The sequence below is a fragment of the Dysidea avara genome, chromosome 1 (assembly GCF_963678975.1).
Source record: "Dysidea avara chromosome 1, odDysAvar1.4, whole genome shotgun sequence".
Taxonomy (NCBI): Eukaryota; Metazoa; Porifera; class Demospongiae; order Dictyoceratida; family Dysideidae; genus Dysidea; species Dysidea avara.
The window spans coordinates 15,225,120-15,247,387 of NC_089272.1; the positions used below are offsets into that span (position 1 = coordinate 15,225,120).

Below are 22,268 nucleotides of genomic sequence, written 5' to 3' on the forward strand. Positions count from 1 at the left end.
AATTAATTAGAATACTTTGTAAACCTCTTCATTCTTAATTGTGACCTTATTTTGGAAAACCATACATTTGGTCGCATGCAAAATTTGTGGGAATCATCAATTGAAAATTTCAACGATATTTTTCTTTTAATTAACTTTTTTGCATAAATTATTCTGATAAAGCAACTATTAAGCCTTCTTGCTGTGAAATTGCGCACCCATAGCTTCTTTATTCTAGGAGATATACTGAATTATATCAGGCCATGTATATAGTAGTTTGACAATGTGTGGGACAGCAATTAGCTTACAAATTGGGTGATTTGTTCATTCCCAAAACCAAACATTTTCTTGTCTTTAGACAATAATACAAGTGATTTAATTGAGGAAAAGCACAAACAATACATGATTAAGCCCTAAAAGATCTCTTTTCATTCATTTTAGATTGTGAGAAAGGAGATCTTTGTCAACAAAGTGATTTGTCATCAATTTGTCACACTTGACCACTATACACTTCTTTAAACTGATAATGAAAAGTTAGTTTGTTATGTATTAGATAGTAAATTAGCCATATCTTTGGAATGCTTCAAAGTATCATCACAAAATTTTCACACAAGGTAGATAAGCACTCAGTGCTTCATTGTAACTATAAAAAAGAAAGTTGGTCTATGTGCCCAAATGTATGGTTTTCCAACACAATTGTTGAATCTTTTATATGGTTTCAAGAAGTATAGTTATTTCAGTTTTTTAATAGTGTTGATGATGTAGCTAGTGTGTGCCATATAAGACCAGCCATGCATGAAGACTCATTTTGGAGCTGCTTCAACCTGACAAGCAAGCTAACAGCATACCTTATCATATACGACTACTTATCTGGAAGTTGCATGTAAGTGCATAGCCTGTATAGACGTTGTCTATATAATTAGAAGAAACCATCATGTAGAGAGTTCAGCTGCAAATAAATCACCTTTAGAGAGTTCAGCTACAAACAAATCACCCTCTAGAAAGATCAGCTAAAAGAAGTCACCCTGTAGAGAGTTCAGTTACAAAGTAACCACCATGTAGAGAGTTCAGCTACAAACTAGTGACCTTGTAGAGACATCAGTTACCTTGTAGAGAGTTCAGCTACAAAGAAACCATCATGTAGAAAGTTCAGCTGCAAACAAATCACCTGTAGAGAGTTCAGCTACAAACAAATATTCCTGTAGAAAGGTCAGCTAGAAGAAGTCACCTTGTAGAGAGTTCAGCTACAAAGAACCATCATGTAGAGAGTTCAGCTGCAAACAAATCACCTGTATAGAGTTTAGCTACAAACAAATCTCCCTGTAGAGAGATCAGCTAGAAGAAGTTACCTTGAGGAGAGTTCAGCTACAAAGAAACCATCATGAAGAGAGTTAAGGTGTAAACAATTCACCTGTAGAGAGTTCAGCTACAAACAAATCTCCCTGTAGAAAGGTCAGCTAGAAGAAGTCACCTTGTAGAGAGTTCAGCTACAAAGAACCATCATGTAGAGAGTTCAGCTGCAAACAGATCACCTGTATAGAGTTCAGCTACAAACAAATCTCCCTGTAGAGAGATCAGCCAGAAGAAGTTACCTTGAGGAGAGTTCAGCTACAAAGAAACCATCATGAAGAGAGTTAAAGTGTAAACAATTCACCTGTAGAGAGTTCAGCTACAAACAAATCTCCCTGTAGAAAGGTCAGCTAGAAGAAGTCACCTTGTAGAGAGTTCAGCTACAAAGAACCATCATGTAGAGAGTTCAGCTGCAAACAGATCACCTGTATAGAGTTCAGCTACAAACAAATCTCCCTGTAGAGAGATCAGCTAGACGAAGTTACCTTGTAGAGAGTTCAGCTGCAAAGAAACCATCATGTAAAGAGTTCAGCTGCAAACAAATCACCTGTATAGAGTTCAGCTACAAACAAATATCCCTGTAGAGAGATCAGCTAGAAGAAGTTACCTTGTAGAGAGTTCAGCTACAAAGAAACCATCATGTAAAGAGTTCAGCTGTAAACAAATCACCTGTATAGAGTTCAGCTACAAACAAATCTCCTTGTAGAGAGATCAGCAAGAAGAAGTTACATTTAGGAGAGTTCAGCTACAAAGAAACCATCATGTAGAGAGTTAAGGTGCAAACAAATCACCTGTAGAGAGTTCAGCTACAAACAAATCTCTCTGTAGAGAGATCCGCTAGAAGAAGTCACCTTGTAGAGAGTTCAGCTACAAAGAAACCATCATGTAGAGAGTTCAGCTGCAAACAAATCACCTGTATAGAGTTTAGCTACAAACAAATCTCCCTGTAGAGAGATCAGCTAGAAGAAGTTACCTTGTAGAGAGTTCAGCTACAAAGAAACCATCATGTAAAGAGTTCAGCTGCAAACAAATCACCTGTAGAGAGTTCAGCAACAAACAAATCTCCCTGTAGAAAGGTCAGCTAGAAGAAGTCACCTTGTAGAGAGTTCAGCTACAAAGAACCATCATATAGAGAGTTCAGCTGCAAACAAATCACCTGTATAGTGTTCAGCTACCAACAAATCTCCCTGTAGAGAGATCAGCTAGAAGAAGTCACCTTGTAGAGAGTTCAGCTACAAAGAACCATCATATAGAGAGTTCAGCTGCAAACAGATCACCTGTATAGAGTTCAGCTACAAACAAATCTCCCTGTAGAGAGATCAGCTAGAAGAAGTTACCTTGTAGAGAGTTCAGCTACAAAGAAACCATCATGTAGAGAGTTAAGGTGCAAACAAATCACATGTAGAGAGTTCAGCTACAAACAAATCTCTCTGTAGAGAGATCCGCTAGAAGAAGTCACCTTGTAGAGAGTTCAGCTACAAGGAAACCATCATGTAGAGAGTTCAGCTGCAAACAAATCACCTGTATAGAGTTTAGCTACAAACAAATCTCCCTGTAGAGAGATCAGCCAGAAGAAGTTACCTTGTAGAGAGTTCAGCTACAAAGAAACCATCATGTAAAGAGTTCAGCTGCAAACAAATCACCTGTAGAGAGTTCAGCAACAAACAAATCTCCCTGTAGAAAGGTCAGCTAGAAGAAGTCACCTTGTAGAGAGTTCAGCTACAAAGAACCATCATATAGAGAGTTCAGCTGCAAACAAATCACCTGTATAGTGTTCAGCTACAAACAAATCTCCCTGTAGAGAGATCAGCTAGAAGAAGTTACCTTGTAGAGAGTTCAGCTACAAAGAAACCATCATGTAAAGAGTTCAGCTGCAAACAAATCACCTGTATAGAGTTCAGCTACAAACAAATCTCCCTGTAGAGAGATCAGCTAGAAGAAGTTACCTTGTGGAGAGTTCAGCTACAAAGAAACCATCATGTAGAGAGTTAAGGTGCAAACAAATCACCTGTAGAGAGTTCAGCTACAAACAAATCTCTCTGTAGAGAGATCAGCTAGAAGAAGTTACCTTGTAGAGAGTTCAGCAGCAAACAAATCACCTGTAGAGAGTTCAGCTACAAACAAATCTCTCTGTAGAGAGATCAGCTAGAAGAAGTTACCTTGTAGAGAGTTCAGCTGCAAACAAATCTCCCTTTAGAGAGATCAGCTAGAAGAAGTTACCTTGTAGAGAGTTCAGCTACAAACAAATCTCCCTGTAGAAAGGTCAGCTAGAAGAAGTCACCTTGTAGAGAGTTCAGCTACAAAGAACCATCATGTAGAGAGTTCAGCTGCAAACAAATCACCTGTATAGAGTTCAGGTACAAACAAATCTCCCTGTAGAGAGATCAGCTAGAAGAAGTTTCCTTGTAGAGAGTTCAGCTACAATAAATCACCCTGTAGAAAGATCAGCTAGAAGAAGTTACCTTGTGGAGAGTTCAGCTACAAAGAAACCATCATGTAGAGAGTTCAGCTGCAAACAAATCACCTGTAGAGAGTTCAGCTACAAACAAATCTACCTGTAGAGAGATCAGCTAGAAGAAATTACCTTGTAGAGAGTTCAGTTACACAGAAACAACCATGTAGAGTGTTCAGCTACAAAGAAATCACCCTGTAGAAAATTCAGCCACAAAAAAATTGCCCTGTAGAAAGATCAGTTAGAAGAAGTTACCTTGTAGAGAGTTCAGCTACAAAGAAACCATTCTGTAAAGAGCTCAGCTGCAAACAAATCGCCTGCACAGAATTCAGCTACAAACCAACCACCCTGTAGAGAGATCAGCTAGAAGAAGTTACTTGTATATTGTTCAGCTACAAACAATTCACCGTATAGGAAGAGCAGCAAGAAGAAGTCACTTTGTAGAGTGTTCAGTTACAAAGAAACCACCATGGAGAGTTCTGTAATAAATATATGTATTATATATATAATTTGTACATTTACTGATAAAATCAGAAATATTTAAAGTACATCTGCTTCATCTTTTCTTCATCCTGTGGTAAAGAAAAAGACAGGTTAAAAAAGGCCCAAAGCCGGCCTATGGCCAGATAGGCCGGCTTTGAGGTATACAAATACAAAAAGAAGTGAAATCTAATCCAAAACAGCCAGCTGTAAAAAAAAGTGTGCGGCCCTCAAAAAGGCTATGGTGAAAAAAGATGTGAAATCCAAGGTGGCGGCCAAGAAATGGCTGTGATGGTAGGTTAATGGTAAAAATTTTAATAACGGCAATTTAGATGAATTTTTTGCCAAGACCAAGCGGCACAAAAATTCACCTGAATTGTTGTTATTAAAATTTTTACCATTAACCTACCATCACAGCCATTTCTTGGTCGCCACCTTGGATTTCACATCTTTTTTCACCATAGCCTTTTTGAGGGCCGCACACTTTTTTTACAGCTGGCTGTTTTGGATTAGATTCCTTTATCAGTTAAGTAAAGTTCTATATAATGCACAGCATCACGTGATTACATTTTGAAATTTGAGTGATCACGGATTGAGCACACACGATTCTGGTGAACTTTCTTAGTTGAAAACAGTAATGGTAGACAGATGAAAAGCTTACAAAGTCGTGGCTACCGTCGTCTTCCAGGTCATGGTGGGAAGAGCTGCGGTCATGTCATCGTCAAGGATTCCAGAAGCAAGACTAAAATCTCAACTAAAATATTAGTGTTAGATATATAAAGTACTTGGATATATGAAGTATACCTAAAGAAAAGTTGTATACAAGTATGGAAGAGTGAAAAAGAATTTGTTACTGGGGCTTGAGAATTAAGTCAGTTGCTTCTATAATATTCATGCAGTAATATTAATAGATTAACTGCATAAACAGCAGTGTGGTAGTAAGCTAGGTTCCCATATGCACTTTTAAACACTTTTTCATAAGCAAATGTGTAATAAAGAATCCACAAAGATGGGCTTGCATTTTTACTAAGTAGTTTGCATGGGACTGCTGTACCTAGTGCCCAGGCAACCCTGAAGGCTAGCTATGCCCCTGCCACCAGGTAGCAGAGTCAAAATACCAAATGTGAAGAAAATTGCCACCGTCCTTTTCAAGATACAAGCAGCCAAAACTTTGTTATAATTTTCTTCTCCTTATTCTTCATTTCACACACTTTACAAAATCTGCTATAAACACATAATATATATACACACTCCAATCAGGCTGAAATTTGGTACACTTAAATGACTCATTAAACCAAGTTTGGTAGGAATTTGGTGAACATTCACGGAGTTGTGACTGATTATTTTCACATAAAATAATATCAAACTTCTGTCACACCCACAGGGTAAATCACTTGAAGGAATGAGTTGAAAATTGCTATGTAGTTATTGTAGCAGTGCCTTTTTGTGGTATGAAAAGAATTGAGATAATGACCATGGAGATTAGTTACAAAACCCAACCTGTGTCGCAATTACATAATTAAGTTTTGTAATTAAAAACTATTAGTTTTCACATATACCAGGAAAACCACTTTGAGGAGTGAGCTGAAAACCAGTATATACTTTGAATAATCATTACAGAAAGTCCTTGCAGTAGTATAGAAGAATCAGAGTAGAAATCACTAAGTTATAATCCAACTGCGTGTAGCAAGTGCACAATTGAGATACTTTAATAGTTCAGTCACCCTTTTACAACATTCAGTTTGTATAGAGGTTTTCAGAATAATCCGAATATGCAAACAATAGTACAGTACATACATAGCACAGTCTGCCAGAAGTAGTAAGGAAGGAAAGAGTGTTGTATGGCAGGGTGTGGTGGAGATAGTTGCACTTTACAAGATGCCAACACATCTGACCTTACGTCATCCATTGTAATAGCAGCAACAATCTATGAAAAACATTGAAAATTGTGTGAAAATAATAGATATGCTCTTCAGACTTCAAACATATGATATTTTGTATGTAACTTGACTCATTGTTAGAGACTTCTTAATAAAACAGTGAAGGATGGATGTTTGTCAGTATGGTAAACAAAGATTATCCAGTGCTACATTTGGAGACAGTGCTTTAGTCACCAAGAAGTTTTTGGCCATATACAAAATTTGCCCCACCAGACACAGTTAAGCACAATACTCCACAGATAATGTGCTTGGGTATATTGTGACAAACAACATATTTGTTCCGTAAAACATCATGGCTATTACATGACGTAAGTACAAATGTAATGGCTTTCTGTAATTATATGTGTTTTCAGATTCTTCTGAAAACCTCTATACAGTTCAAATCTCTTACATGGTCGAAATGGTTAGTTCATTGTGTGTTGCTACAATAATGATGGTTTTAATTCATTTGATGCTGTTTCCGTTCTTGCATAAAAGAAGAAAAAGCAAGTGATAGTTGTCAATTGCTGCCACAAAGTAGATTAACTGGATGATAATTCAGTCACAAAAAATCTCACTGTAGAGAATCCAGATATATGAACTCATCATCCTGTGGAAAGTTCAGTTACAAGCAAGTCCCCCAGTAGATGATTCGGCTACAAACAATTCACTCTGTAGAGAGTTCAGCTACAAACAAACCACCCTTAGGTATACAAACAAGTCACATTGTCAAAAGATCCACAATTATATTATACTCAAGGCACTTTTGGGTTTGATGTATATACCTCCTACAGTAACTAATACTGCCAAAGTACTGTGAAGGTATTATGAGGCTGGTTTCTGGTCAACATTTGTTTTTGACATAAAGTGCAAATCTTCATGATTCCTACTATACAGTACTACCATAATGTATGATAGAGCCTGATAATTTAATTCTATTACACAGATATATTTGTTACCATTGTAAGTGATCCTCCTGGTAACCTTGTTAATGATGTTGATAATGCTTTTGAACACCTGATTGGATCTAACATCACTTTCACCTGTGAGGTCAACTCTGCACTGATATTTAATGATAGTGATTTTATTTGGGCTTGTTCTACTGGTTGTTTTGCTGACATGGAAGTGGAACAAACTATTAACATCACTGAAATAGAAGTAACTGACAGTGGAATATTAAATTGCTCTATTATCATTGATGGTGTGGAGTACACCAGTGAACCATATGACTTACAAGTATCAGGTATTACATTTACTATACATAAGTTACAAAACATATACCTGTAGCTATAGTTGTTCATGCATTACATAGTATATGGGAATATACACAAGATGTATAACTTGTTTAAATTTAAGTGTTCATGAGGAAAAATTCAACCATGGTGTGGCTCTAAACGGTTGTGTTTTTTCATCTGATATTTTAGTCTGAACTCATTCAAATAATGTGTTCACTTAGATCAAATGCTAGCTATTTATTGAGAGTATAATATGATCTTTGATATTTATTGCATGAATATGATAATGTTTCACCTGTTGAAAAGATGCAATCACTTAATGGTAGTTTATAAACCAGTGCAACGTACAGCACACATAGTCCTTGTAATTTTGCTGTGTATCTGTAAAGCAATGAAATAAAAAATAAATAAAATAAATAAATAGTAAATGCTTTTAATTGATGTTGCATTGAACAATAGTTCTAAAAATAAAAGTTAAAAGACATGTATCTTCTTCATGTAATTTGGAAGTTTTGTTGTGGCAATTATATGCAGATATGTTCTTTAATACTTTTACAATTTGACTATTTGTTTTACAGAATTTGTTCCATCAATTACACTGCAACCATCTAGAGTCATGCAAGCAATGGTTGGTGAAATGCAGGACATTGTTTGCTCAGTAACAACAGCTTTTGGGACAGATATAAGTGAAGTAACTCTTACCTGGGTAGGACCTGATGGAAGTATAATAGAAGATGACAGAGTGTCCATTATTCCAACATTTGCTGATGGTAACACTTACACAACAATCCTTCAATTTGACTATCTGATGGAAGGTGATGAAGGAGTGTACACTTGTGAAATAATGATTGGTGAAAATGTTGAAACATTGTCTGTGGAACTCCAAAACATAACCAGTAAGTATACATAATAACAGTCATCTTTGTTAATGTTTAGTTACGCTACCACTCACCTATTTACGTGCTCTGTTCCTCGGATCTTCATTCTTCACCTCCAGCAATCCATTGATTGAGGAGGGGGTTTGGTAGGTGCCAGGGGGCCTCATCTGCCATGGTATATGGCCTAGGCAAGGTTATGTAATTCCAGCGGGGCCAAAGTAGGAAGTACTTTTGGTTTATTGATGCTTGGGTAATGAAAGAGTTTAGAGCAGAGAAGCGTCTCTGTCCTAAACTCTTTACAATAGAGGCCAAACGGGAGAACCTAGTGGGTAAGGCAGATATCCTAAGTGAGGCCCCCTGGCTGTCTCAGACTCCTCTAAGGAGAATGGACGAACTGCTTATAGCAGTAGTAGGTGATGTGTTGACCTGCGGGTCACCACTAATTTGTGTCACGTGGCTTTAGCCAGATTGTGACAGCATCAACACCTGTGCGCAGGTGCCAGATTGTGCTAGTGATCTGGTTGGGAGAGCGTCTCCTGGTAGTGATCTGGATGGGAAAGCGTCTCCAGCTAGCAATCTGGTTGGGAGAGCATCTCTAGTTGGCAGTTTGAATGGGAGAGCGTCTCCTAATAATGATCTGGATGGGAGAGCATCTTCAGCTAATGATCTGGTTGGGAGAGCGTCTCCTGGTAGTGATCTGGATGGGAGAGCGTCTCTGGCTAGCAATCTGGTTGGGAGAGCATCTCTAGTTGGCAGTTTGAATGGGAGAGCGTCTCCTAATAATGATCTGGATGGGAGAGCATCTTCAGCTAGTAATCTGGTTGGGAGAGCGTCTCCTGATACTGATCTGGATGGGAGAGGCAAGCAGCTGTTAGCAACCCAATTTCCTGATGGCACTCTGAACTGGAGGGGCTTGTCTATGACTGCAGGCAGGATAAAAGAGCATCTCTCCTGACAAAGATTTGAACTGCGAGCATCCCTCAATAGCAATCTCTACTTGTGGTAGCAGCTGGCACGGTGAAGGAATCCAGGCTGGCACAGTGAAGGAATCCAGTCAGACCTACAGCTGAAGAACTCGCAACAAAATGCATATGATAGTACAGTCTTTCATGTAAATGTTTAGAGTACAACAACAACAACAACAACAACAACAACATTATGTGTCTACTTAGCTTGCTCCACTGCTTACCAGGGCTGAGCGATACTACCGTTTTAGTGATATATCGCGATGTTTTGAAAGTATCGATATCGCGATATTTTGTTATTAACTATCGTGATACCATGCCTGTACATTACTGTCATTAAAAATCCATTTGTTATGCAGTAGTAGGCTAAGAATTCTTGTAAATGATAAAGTCCACCCATCTGGTTTCCCCTGCAGAGAGGTGTGAACACCATACCAACCTCAAAGCATGTGTTACAATAACTGTTACTGTAAACAAGGATGATAGTGGCTAGTTTGTTATCACCTATAGGACTTCCTGCAGGAATGCTGAGCAATAAGCTATGTAGCACCAGCTATGATTGACTTATTGGTAAGTATCGTGAACTATTCAGTATCGTGAATAGTGGCTTTAGTATCGATCGTGATACCAAAACGGCAGTATTGCTCAGCCCTACTGCTTACACTACATATGTATGTAAGTACCACTATTGACAATGGGATACTGACTAGAATTTTTAACTGCCAACATACTATGCCAATTAACATAGAGTACCTGTGTGTAGTGAAGTTTGTGAACTGTTCAGTGGGTAGGGACAGGGTGGGAAGATTTGTTACAACAGGTATGAATTACTGCCAACGTGTTCTGCTCACTTTGTTGCGCATGCGTTGTTCTTATTAGATCCCACTGTTGCATGCTAATATTTTGGGTACTTGCGCAGCCTGCGCTCACAACATTAACTGTGTTTAATAACTTAAACTTTATTTAATGTTTAGTTACGCTACCACTCACCTATTTACGTGCTCTGTTCCTCGGATCTTCATTCTTCACCTCCAGCAATCCATTGATTGAGGAGGGGGTTTGGTAGGTGCCAGGGGGCCTCATCTGCCATGGTATATGGCCTAGGCAAGGTTATGTAATTCCAGCGGGGCCAAAGTAGGAAGTACTTTCGGTTTATTGATGCTTGGGTAATGAAAGAGTTTAGAGCAGAGAAGCGTCTCTGTCCTAAACTCTTTACAATAGAGGCCATAGGTAGGTCATGATATGTATTATGTATATCGTGATCTACCCCCCCAAGCATCAAGGTTATTTATTTAGACCATGCAATGTGCAGAAATGATGATGGTGGCAACATCTAGTAATATGCAAGATAAGCTATGCTTGCAGCATACAGAAGATGATGATGATGATGTGCAAGCTGAGCAACGGTGACATACAAAACAAGCAGTGGCAGTGACATACGTTGGTATATGGACAAGCAATGGTGACGACATACATATCAAGCGTGACAACGTAAACATTAGGAAGACATAACGTACACGCAAACTAACATGCAACTAACAACCCAATGGTGTGCCCCGTACCAATTGCCTGGCAAAGTTGTGGAACACATCCTAACCATACAACTACAGATATATGACGAAGACACTGTATCGTGTACACATTAGAGCAGGCACTGTGTTTTGAAACAATTCCTGTTGAAGATGTATAGGTTGAAGTTTCCTTTAATGACAATAAAATGGACTTTTCTTTGGGACTATTATAAGACTCAAGGGTATGGTGTGCAAGAAGCTGGCACAACACCATGAAACTACTATGCAAAGTTCTAATATGTACTTGGCTGCTTTTTACATACAATTTATGATAACCATGTGTTTGTGTTGTTGTTTTTACAAAGCAACTCTTATTATTTCACATTTTACTGGGGGTGTACCAATAGAGAAATTTCTGAACCGATCCAATATAAAGCGATATACTAAGTCAGAACACCGACACCGACCCAATATAATAAAGTGCAGCTATACATTTAGATTAGAGGAAACTGAGAAACTTTAACTTGCCATAAGATACACTTAGTAAGCAGTTCCAAGTCCTAACAATCACTGCCAATGGTTGATTGCCTGTGGTGGTGTGGCCTCAATTAACAGCCCAGGCCGTGAGGCACCCACAAGTTTATTTAATTTTTTTTTATTTATTTATTATTATTTAGTGTGTGCTCCCACCAAGATAAGTCCAAATCATTCCGTATTTTTAATGGCTTGTAGCAGGAGCTCACAAGCGCGATACTAGTGGTTCCAACATTTGACTAATTACTTAAACCTCAGTCCATGTAGGGCATTCATCCTATATTCACTGCTACTCAGTGGTTTATTGCATCATCACTTTTAAGCTGTTAATTTTCAAAGGAAGCCATGATGAGTCTAAGTACTTGTGTGCTATTTGTAAACTAAAAGGGACTGAACAACTCTTAACAATGAACTAAGTAGCCATATGTTTTGTAAGCTCTCTGTGCTGTATTGAGGACCAGAAACGGAGTTGTGTTGAAATAATTCTTTTAATTACCCTACCAGTATTACTGACACTCTATGGCTGCATATTAACTGCTAGCACCTGTTAACATAACCAAGCACAGCCCAGGAAATTACTGCTCTCTTTATAAGGACATGTTTCATTAACAAAAGATAGAACAAAGCTATATCCTGAGTGTCACGCTTCCCCGCGCCCACAAGCTTCTGCTTATAGAGATGGCTGGTTGTTTCAAGCTGTGTTTCTAGTTTATTCATCCCATGGTTACTTTTATTTTATTATTTTATTTATTTATTTATTTTTTATAGCTCTCCACTATGATCATTTTTGTATGGTTATAACAAAGAATGTTTGCTATGCGCGTATTTCTATGGCTTCTCGTAGCGTAGCACTTCTTTTCAAGGATAAAACTACTGTTTCCCCAGCTTTGTTTGCTATATAACAGAGGGTATAATGCGGCTTTACCATGGAAAAGACTATTTCGGTATATTATATTGATTTTGGCAGCTATATTGAGACCAACCGATATTGGCAAAAGACAAAATCGCCATATTGGCCACTGATACGATGTACTGGTACATCCCCACTGATTGTATACAAATATATACAGTGTGTGTGGGGACAGTGTGCAAGATTATACTAGTACACCAATTGGTGTTATACTGTTGCTTACCCGATGCAGCATCTTGTTTGAGGCCGTTTCGCGATAGTCGTGGTGTACCTCGAAGATTCTAATTGATACCCACCACGTGATTTCCCTGCATTTTTGTTGATTAGGTGGCGTCCGACGAACTGGTTATGGTATGAGGTGGAGCTGTAGTTACTGTTGGTATTGAGTCTAGCGGCGTCGGAGCTGTCCCAGGCGACCGTGACACCGTGCGTGGGCCAAGGTAAGCAACTTGTGGAAACGACCCTGAAGGTGGCTACTAGCATTGTAGTATCGCATCTTGTCGCGTCGTCGTCCTGTCCGGAATACTTGTTCCATTAGGCGGCCCTTCCTCCGGCGTGACAAAGCTCTTCGCTTGCTCAATCCAGCAGTCGAACTTCCCAAGGACGACGACCCTCCCTTTTCTCAGTCGGCGATAACTACGAGTATTCATCTTGAAGATTAAAAGCCACTGTAACTGGCAAGATTTGTTACAACAGGTATGAATTACTGCCAACGTGTTCTGCTCACTTTGTTGCGCATGCGTTGTTCTTATTAGATCCCACTGTTGCATGCTAATATTTTGGGTACTTGCGCAGCCTGCGCTCACAACATTAACTGTGTTTAATAACTTAAACTTTATTTAATGAGTCCAACTACTGAATTCATTGCAGCAAGTACGTAGTTGAAAACTTTTGTAACGTACACTTGCATTGTTTTCTGGTTACGTTTTGAACATAAAAGAGAGGCATACTTGATTCATAAAAACAAGTTGTTGCTACCAAAGGTTATCCATACAAAAACAGCCTAACTGTTAAAAAAGAAAGACTGCAGCCTTCAATAGCCTGGGTACAAAGTTGTGAAATCAAAAGTGGTGGCCAAGAAATGGCTGAAACGATATTAATACTAACAAATTTTAATAATTTTTCCACAACCATTATTAAAATTTATTTAGAACTAGTATCATTGCCATTATAATTCAATTAGCATTAACATCAATGCAGTCGTTTCTTGTCTACCACCTTTGATTTTACAAACCTTTTTCACAGCTCGGTTGTTTTGTTTCATTTTTTTGTACTCATTATGGCCCCAAAAGCAGGCTTTGAGTTTTTTGCCAAATTTTCTTCTGATCTATACACAAGGACAATTACAAAAGATACCATAGAAGTTATTATTGCATTGTTTTATTTGACTTGCTAAATATACTGTATAATAATATTGTAATACTCTAATATAACACACATATTTTTGAGAAAGTAGGCACCATAGACCCCTTAAATGCAGTTTAACTAGTTAAACTAGGTTAATGTTGCAGCCAAGCATGCATGAGTGTATTATGATAGTGACTAACCTGAAGCTCCACCATGACTGGAGGAAAGATTGGGTAGGTGCACACATGAGAAGGGTTGGCAATAATTGGAGAATAACATTGCACATGCGTTACAAGAAAGAGGCATGTGGAGAGGTGTTAGAATGCATGGTGCTGCATGGCACAGTGAATCTTGACGTTTCATTAATATACCGCCTAAAGGACGCTGCAAGAGGGAATTTACGGCAGAAAATGAAACAGTCTTCACTCTTGAAACTATACCGGAAGTTCAATGCTGCCAATTTAATACATTCATCGCTTTGTCGATATGCCACCAAAAGGACACACAGGAGGGCGTCCAGAACAGTCAACTGGACGTTACTGCCAGTACACTGGTTCGTCGATATTCTGCCTAAAAGATACTGAGAAGAGATGCAGTAAGGAATTACAGTTGGAGATAACAGAAAACTGAAAGTCAGGGAATTTAACAGAAGTTAATACTAATACAAGGACCAATGGAGGCTATTAAACAGCTCTCCTAACGCAGAACAACGTCCCCACAATCGTCTAGGAGGTTACGAGATGGCTCTGTTTTTAACAACTAAACCTATATATCCATAGTGACTGTAATTCCCAGGAAAGTCAGTGAGGTGGTAGGGCCTTTGACTTTAGACATCTTAATAGGGGAATTGATCTTGTCACATAATATTAACATGGCTGTTAAGTTACGTGCACACACTGGTGAATCAGCGGGACCGGCAGTGAAGAAGTCATCCAAGTAATGGAGTATATGTTGTACACTGTAGGAGTGCTGCAAAATCCAGTGAATAGCAGTTGATAATTCATTGAAGATGTGGGGAGCTGACCTGAGGCCAAAAGGCAGACATTTGTTTATATAGTGTCAGCATACCCCGAGAAGGTTCCAATCCTTTCCTCTAACTGGGATAAAACGAAATGCATTTTTAGATCAATTTTTCTCATAAGTGCACCAGGGCCTAGTGTTAATTATTTTGTATGCATCATCTATTGTGCAATAAGACAGAGAATATTCTGTTGGGTTAATGTAATCATTACTGCCACATTCATGAGGTGCTGAGAGATGATAAATAATTCGTCATCCTCTGTCGTGCTTTGGAACAAGGCCTAAACCAGAGGTACAAAAGTTTGGTGGTGAAAGGGTCCAAGAATACGTCCAGTTCTGCACTCATCTTTCAGGGTGGTGTCAATTATTTCTGGCAGCTGAGATGCAGAGTGTAGATTATTAGCAAAGTACATAAACTGAGGTCCTGCATAGCCAATTGCACAGCCATGTCGTAAGTTATTAATGAGCCTCCTAACAAAGGCTTTGTTGGGATAATTACTTAGCTCACGTTCAAGAATAAATGGTCGTATCGAGGTCCATGGTAAGGGTTTATCAAGGTCTGCACTGCCCACAGAATGGGCAGCTCCTGGCCGGCTGCCCACAGAATGGGCAGCTCCTGGCCGTGTGATCACCTCCACAACAATCGCATTTGTGGGCATAGTTGCAGAATGTGCAGAAGCATAGCATTTATGGTAAACCATTCAAGCTATAAGTCAGGGTCACAAGTATCCCATCATAGAGATGAGTCACTTGTTTGTGCAAAATGTTTGGTCATATTTAAACCATGCTGTCAAGGGATGGTCGGAGTTAGCTGAGGTTATAATGCATTGATAATGTATTAATTCTAGTGCACAAGAGGAGTTAACGCATGTGCGAACCGATAAGTATATGTTCCAAGCCTCCATCCAAGTAGCAATGGAGGGTATTTTAGCAGAGGAATTGCTGGCAATAAGCACTGGTTGAATGGCAAACAAGTCACCATCAGGATTAAGTTGAATTGTTACTGACTGCTGGGACAAGGGATTGTTTGTACTATACATGGCTTTAGGTAACAAGGTTGCAAAATCAATGTACTCACCTCTTGCTATCTTATCTCTGATCCTAGTGGAGATAACAGGTAGTGGAGACCTTGATAGGTTAGCCAGAGGTAGCAGGATGGTAACAGCAGATATTGTTGCAGGTAGCGGGGTCCTAGTGACTGCAGGTTACATGGCATCAGACAAGGTGGTGGTAATTGATGTTACAACAGGTAATGAAGTTACCACTTGAGCTGGAACTGAGACAGTGGTATGAGTTAGCCTCGATGAAGCAGACAGGTTATCATCATCTGTAATATTTCCATATTTCCAATCCTGGATTCCTACTGGTGGGGTTCGATACTGTTGGAGGTAAGCAGTCAGCTGGTCTACAAGTTGTTGTGGCAGAGGTAGAGTTCTGGGATTTGCTGAATGTGTTTGTGGAATGTGTTGATAGGGCACTGGAAGGCATTAATGGACAAATTTCATAATAGGTTTTATAGCATATAGTAATAACTGCTGCCCCTAGCAACCTGAATTTCCCAATATTTTTAGGTGATAATGTCTAAAGTAACTTCTCCAAATTCTGAAAGGATAGCATATATATGTCATTAGATATAACATCTTAAAATTTGTGATTTTCCCATACATATCTATGTGATAGGGCTACAGTTGCCCCTTCTGGGCAATCACAAAAATCAGGTATTTCAACATATGTAAAAACCAAAAATTCGAAAGTACATATATCTCAATTTTACATAATTTGTAGGTGTGAATGTCAACAATAATCTCTCCAAGTTTTAAATGGATAGTGTATATAGGTCATAAGATATGACATTCTTTAAATCCAATGATTTGTGTGATCACCAAGAAAGGGCAACTGTTTCCCCTCTCATTGACAATGTATGGGAAAATTGCAACTTCAAAATGTCATATCTCATGACTTATATATGCTATCCTTTTAAAACTCGGAGAGGTGACTTAAAACATTGACACCTACAAATAATGTAAAATTTAGGTTGCTAGGGGCAACGGTAGATTTTTTCATTATTATGAAATTATTTGTCTATTGGGTAGTAGAATTTCGTGCTTGAGAGCCATGCGTGCTAGTGGTAGGGTTACTTCCAGCAGCTCCTTCGGAAAGTGAACATATGTGGTTGTAGAGATGGTCTACTAATGAAGCTTTTTTCCTGTTGTGGACAAGCGGTAATGCTGAAGATGGGATTTCAATGCCGTCGCTGTTAAAGCCACTAGTTGGGATTTGGGCGCGCCTACGAGGCTGTAAGATTCAGCTGCTGGACTTTCAGATGCACGATGAGTGGCTGGCATTACAATAATTACTGTGGGTGTGAACCACATACATTTAAAACAACAAAATGTACATAAAATAACTCACGCACATCGGAATAATAGCAGTGTTAGGATGACGGTAGTAGCAGCACAATGGCAGTATCAAATCCCACTTGGGCACAGCAGTGCTATTGAGTGGTTCACAATCAAATTCGATGAGTCAGCAGTAGTACACTTGTTCATGGTAGCAACAATGACAGGTCACCTCTTCAGTGAAGATAGAGCATTTAGTATCGGGATCTGGTCCTTTTCTACAGCTGGAGATAATATCACACCTTGAACGGCATGTTGACTCACAAGACACAGTATAGCACGTGAGCTTACAGAAATTGCTTAACAGGTATTATTGCCTCAATATTTTATTATTGAATCTTCGCCGCACGCTATGATTACCGAGCACATTAACTTCAATTTATTGGTGAGCAATAAATTACATCTCACTGAAAACTTTACTCCATACAGTGTACCTTAATACAACTAGTGTGCTTAATACTGATGATACAGTGCCAGTAACATAGCAATTTAGCAAAACATATAGCCATGCTGGTGCCAGCTTTTTAATCACAGATTCCCGTGCTGGCTTTTTGTCAACTCTGATTACAGCATCTCAATCAGAGTGACCATGGCCATGGCCACCGTGGCTTTTCCTTCCTTCTCTAATCACCTTTTCACTTCATGTCATTTCTGAACAATGCTCACCAGTGACCCCAACACTATAAAGGCCTACATCAACACATAAAATACGTGTAAACTTCAAAAGTTTAAATGGCAGTTTCTACGGTACTGCTCAATGCAACATAGACTTGTGAGAGTGCAAGCACTAAAAACCTTCTAATTAAAGAGCATGGCACCCATTTCACTTGCAAGTATTCATCCCAAACAAAATGGGTTGAATATTCACAAGCAAAACAGGTGACTGACCTTTAGTTATCAAGTTTCTTAATCACTCACACTCTTTCAAGACAACATTGTATTTGAGTAGTACCATACTCCAATTTTACTTCAATGCATTTAATAGATGCCATAAATTATCGAAGCATTAAACATAATTTTGTGCTGATAATCAAAAATTCTTTGCCAATAATTTAGAGTTTACATTACATTATTGGAAGGAAACAGTGCTCTAAAAACTTTGGTATTAAAAAAATATGATAGGCTTGTGTTAATATATGTGGCATGATTATTAAATTTCGGAATAATTGTTAAGCTTGATAGTCATTGTTCATAATATGGTGTGTGTGTGTGTGTGTGTGTGTGTGTGTGTGTGTGTGTGTGTGTGTGTGTGTGTGTGTGTGTGTGTGTGTGTGTGTGTAGATATGATCAAATGTTTGTCATTTTATTGTAATTTTATTATGCTCACTATTTGTTCTGCTACTGTAGTTCCAACTCCTGTGGTAAATTTGAGAGCTGTAACTGAGCAGATTTCTGGACAATCACTCACACTGGAATGTAATGCAACAGCAGTGAGGGGTATTACAAGCAGTGTGGATATATCAATATTATCACTGGAAACATTTGAAGATGTAGATCCCATCATAGTTGGTAACTCAGCGGTGTACAGTGCAAATTTCACACTGGAAGAATTGACACCCTTTGATAATGGCAGACTTGTATTTTGTTTGGTTAGTATTAATGGTACCGGTCCAGTAGCACTTGATCAATTCACTTTGGATGTAATAGGCAAGGGAATATACACTAATTTAAATGTGTCTTGTATTGGTCAATAGAGTTTGAGGTACTACTGTATGATAGAGATTTCAGTACAATTGTGTTCTCTTTCTGATTATCATAGCTTCCTTTTTGACATAGATGTTCTTGTTTTAAAGCACCATTTTAGTCAAACTTCTGCATACAAGGTGCTCTCTCATGTAAAGGAGAAGTCACAGCTGGGGTATGTACCTCAAGGCTCTATTCTAGGCCCATTGCTATTATATATACGTTAATAATCTTCCTACTGCCATTACTAATCTTTATGTCAATCTTTATGCTGATAATAAAGAATTGCATTTTTGTCATAATGACTTCAGGCAACTGAAACACACACTCTTCAGTGTGCTGTTTCACAGCTTTTTATCTGGCTAGTTGCTATCAAGTTGAAACTGAGTGTTCCAAAATCCTCATGTATATATGCTCATTGGGACCCAACAGCATACTTTTGGGAGGACATTACACCTGTCACTAGGCAGTATTGACAGTATTCCACTGAGACAGGTATCTATCATACGATATTTAGAGATTTATGTTGGCCAACATTTAGCTCGGTGCCACCATGTGGAGTATGTTTTACAGAGAGTCTATGTCAAGCTATAGTTGATCAATCGCCTTAAATCTCTTACTCCCAATGTGATGAAGTTATTGTATCAGGCACATGTTTTGCCAATAATTGATTATTGCGACATTGTGTGGGTGCCTACTAATACTGGTCATTTCAAAAGACTAGAGATGTTTTTCATCAATCGACTCTACTGGCTTCTCTACATTTAATCTCACTTTGACTGAACATTGTAGATTTCATACTATCATGCAAGGTTATAAGATCTCAACAAAGTTGTCACCCTCCTACCTGCATACCACATTCAAATCTGCAATGTCTGTTACAGGCCATACAGGGCACAATTCACATCATTTGTATGTGCCTGCATGCACTTAAACTATGGAAAGCGTATCCTCTATTATCGTGGCATGACTATCTGGAACATCCTGCTCACTTCATTAACTGAAACGAAGTCTTTAAACTAGCCGATTTAAGCTATATGTACCTTTGTTAATGTATGCTTGTCCAGGGCACAGCTGAAAAACAGCTATAGCTGATGCTGTCTCCTTGTTTAAATAACTAAAAAAGTTTTTACAACAGGCTATTTGCAGTCAATAAAAACCTATTTTTGGCTAAGTTTTTAGCTGTTGACTATAGGGTTATTAAACATACAGTATTTACAAGTAGTACAAAACAGCTTCTAATGTTGGTAGCCATGCCACACCCTTGGGGGCAATGGTTATACCACTTGTATGTGCTCATATACGCTTGCACCGTCTAGTATATTTGCACAACACCCTTCTGCTGCACTGAGTTCTATCATTCCCTAATGCTAAGCACATAACATTTTTTTGCAAAGCCAGTAAGTGTACATAACTATAGACAACAAATTGCAAGTAGCAATGATACAATGATAACACATGATATAAGGTACAAGGTACATGGGGTTACACATAAGCCAGTGCTGTATATTGACAGTAAGAAAAAAACATTATTTTCAAACATATGTAGTTCCGTGATCCCTTATCCAATTTCAACCACATTTGCTACAGAAGTGTCCACCAGGTAGTGGAGTCAAAATACCAAATGTGAAAAAAATTGCCATAGCCCTTTCCAAGATATGAGCAACCAAAGTTTTGTTGTGTTTTTCTTCTCCTTATTCTTCTTCATTTCACATACTTTGCAAAATATCTGCAATAAGCACATAATGTATACGCACACTCAAATCAGGCTGAAATTTGGCATGCTTAAAGAGCTCATTAAACCATGTTTGGTAGGAATTTGGTGAACATTCACGGAGTTATGACTGATTATTCATGTAAACTAATATCAAATTTCTGTCACACCCACAGGGTAAACCACTCAAAGGAATGAGTTAAAAATTGCTATGTAGTTGGAGTAATCATTGAAGGAGTGCCTTTTTGTGGTATGAAAGGTAATTACCATGGCAAAACCCAACCTGTGTCACAATACCGTAATCAAGTTTTGTGTTTAAAAACTATTAGTTTTCACATATACCAGGCAAACTACTTTGAACAGTGAGCTGAAAGTCAGTATGTACATGGAATAATCATTACAGAAAGTCCTTGCAGTAGTATAAAAGAATCAGAGTAGAAACCACTGAGTTATAATCCAACTGCATGTAGCAAGTGCACAATTGAGATACTTTAATAGTTCAGTCACCCTTTTACAACATTCAGTTTGTATAGAGGTTTTCAGAATAATCAGAATATGCAAACAATAGTACAGTACATACATAGCACAGTCTGCCAGAAGTAGTAAGGAAGGAAAGAGTGTTGTATGGCGGGGTGTGGTGGAGATTGTTGCACTTTACAAGATGCCAACACATCTGACCTTACGTCATCCATTGTAATAGCAGCAACAATCTATGAGAAATATTGGAAATTGTGTGAAAATAATAGATATGCTCTTCAGACTTCTGGACATATGATACTTTGTATGTAACTTGACTTCAGCAATGGTTGTTAGAGACTTCTTAATAAAACAGTGAAGGATGGATGTTTGTCAGTATGGTAAACAAACCATATCCAGTGCTATATTTTGAAGAAAAGTCAGCCAGTGATTTAATTAGTTGCCAAAACGTTTTTGGCCAAATACAAGATTTGCCCCACCAGCCACAGTTAAACACAATACACCACAGACAATATGGGTATATGTGACCGGGCCTGCGAAAACAGGGCATGTGGGCACAAACTACACCCCATCACTCTCCAGGTCATATCTCAGTATTGGAAGAGTATATTTACATTCTGCAACTTGTATCATGATGCCATTTAAATTCCAACTACGAGCTGAAAATTGCAATGCCATAGCATAATGGTACTAGAGATGAAACATTGAAAAAGTAGGAAAAAATCATGTGCCCACATGCCCTATTTTCGCAGGCCCGGTCACATATTGTGATTAACAACACAGTCGTTCAGTAAACGATTCACACTGGTGTCTATCGAGATGCTAATATAATGTTCCTTATTGTTTTATACAGCCATAATGACCTAGGTTCCGTAAAACAACACTGCTGTTGCATGACGTAAGTTCAAACGTAATGGCTCATTGTAAATAATAATATATGTGTTTCAGATTGTTCTGAAAACCTCTAATTTACAGTTCAAATCACCTACATTATTGAAATGGTTATTTCATTGTGTCTTGTTACAATAATGATGGTTTTCATTCATTTTATGCTGTTTCCATTCTTGCATAAAAGAAGAAAAAGCAAATGATAGCTGTCCATTGCTGCCGCAAAGTAAATAAACTGGATGATAGTTTAGCCACAAAAAGTCTCATTGTAGAGAATTCAATAAACTCATCATCCTGTGGTAAGTTCAGTTACAAGCACGTTACCCAGTAGATGATTCAGCTACAAACAAATCACTCTGTAGAGAGTTCAGCTACAAACAATATACAAACAAGTCACACTGTCAAGAGTTCAATAATTAGATTATACTCAGGCACCTTTGGGTTCAACTTATATACCTCCTACAGTAACTAACACTAGCAAAGTACTGGGAAGGTATTATGAGGCTGGTTTCTGGTCAATATTTGTT

The 22,268-nt window shown here is 38.4% G+C and overlaps 2 protein-coding genes across 2 annotated transcripts in view; one reads left to right on the forward strand and one right to left on the reverse strand.

Moving 5' to 3' along the window:
- The window catches only part of LOC136257520 (uncharacterized), a 258,968-nt gene that overhangs the window by 22,466 nt on the left and 214,234 nt on the right, over positions 1-22,268 (reverse strand). The window lies entirely within an intron of this gene.
- LOC136260986 (uncharacterized) overlaps positions 1-22,268 on the forward strand; it is a 148,533-nt gene that overhangs the window by 13,232 nt on the left and 113,033 nt on the right. Inside the window, exons 7-9 of the mRNA XM_066054978.1 lie at positions 7,127-7,423; positions 7,994-8,311; positions 18,327-18,659. Coding sequence (XP_065911050.1) covers positions 7,127-7,423; positions 7,994-8,311; positions 18,327-18,659 — 948 coding nt within the window. The remainder of the gene's footprint in view (positions 1-7,126; positions 7,424-7,993; positions 8,312-18,326; positions 18,660-22,268) is intronic.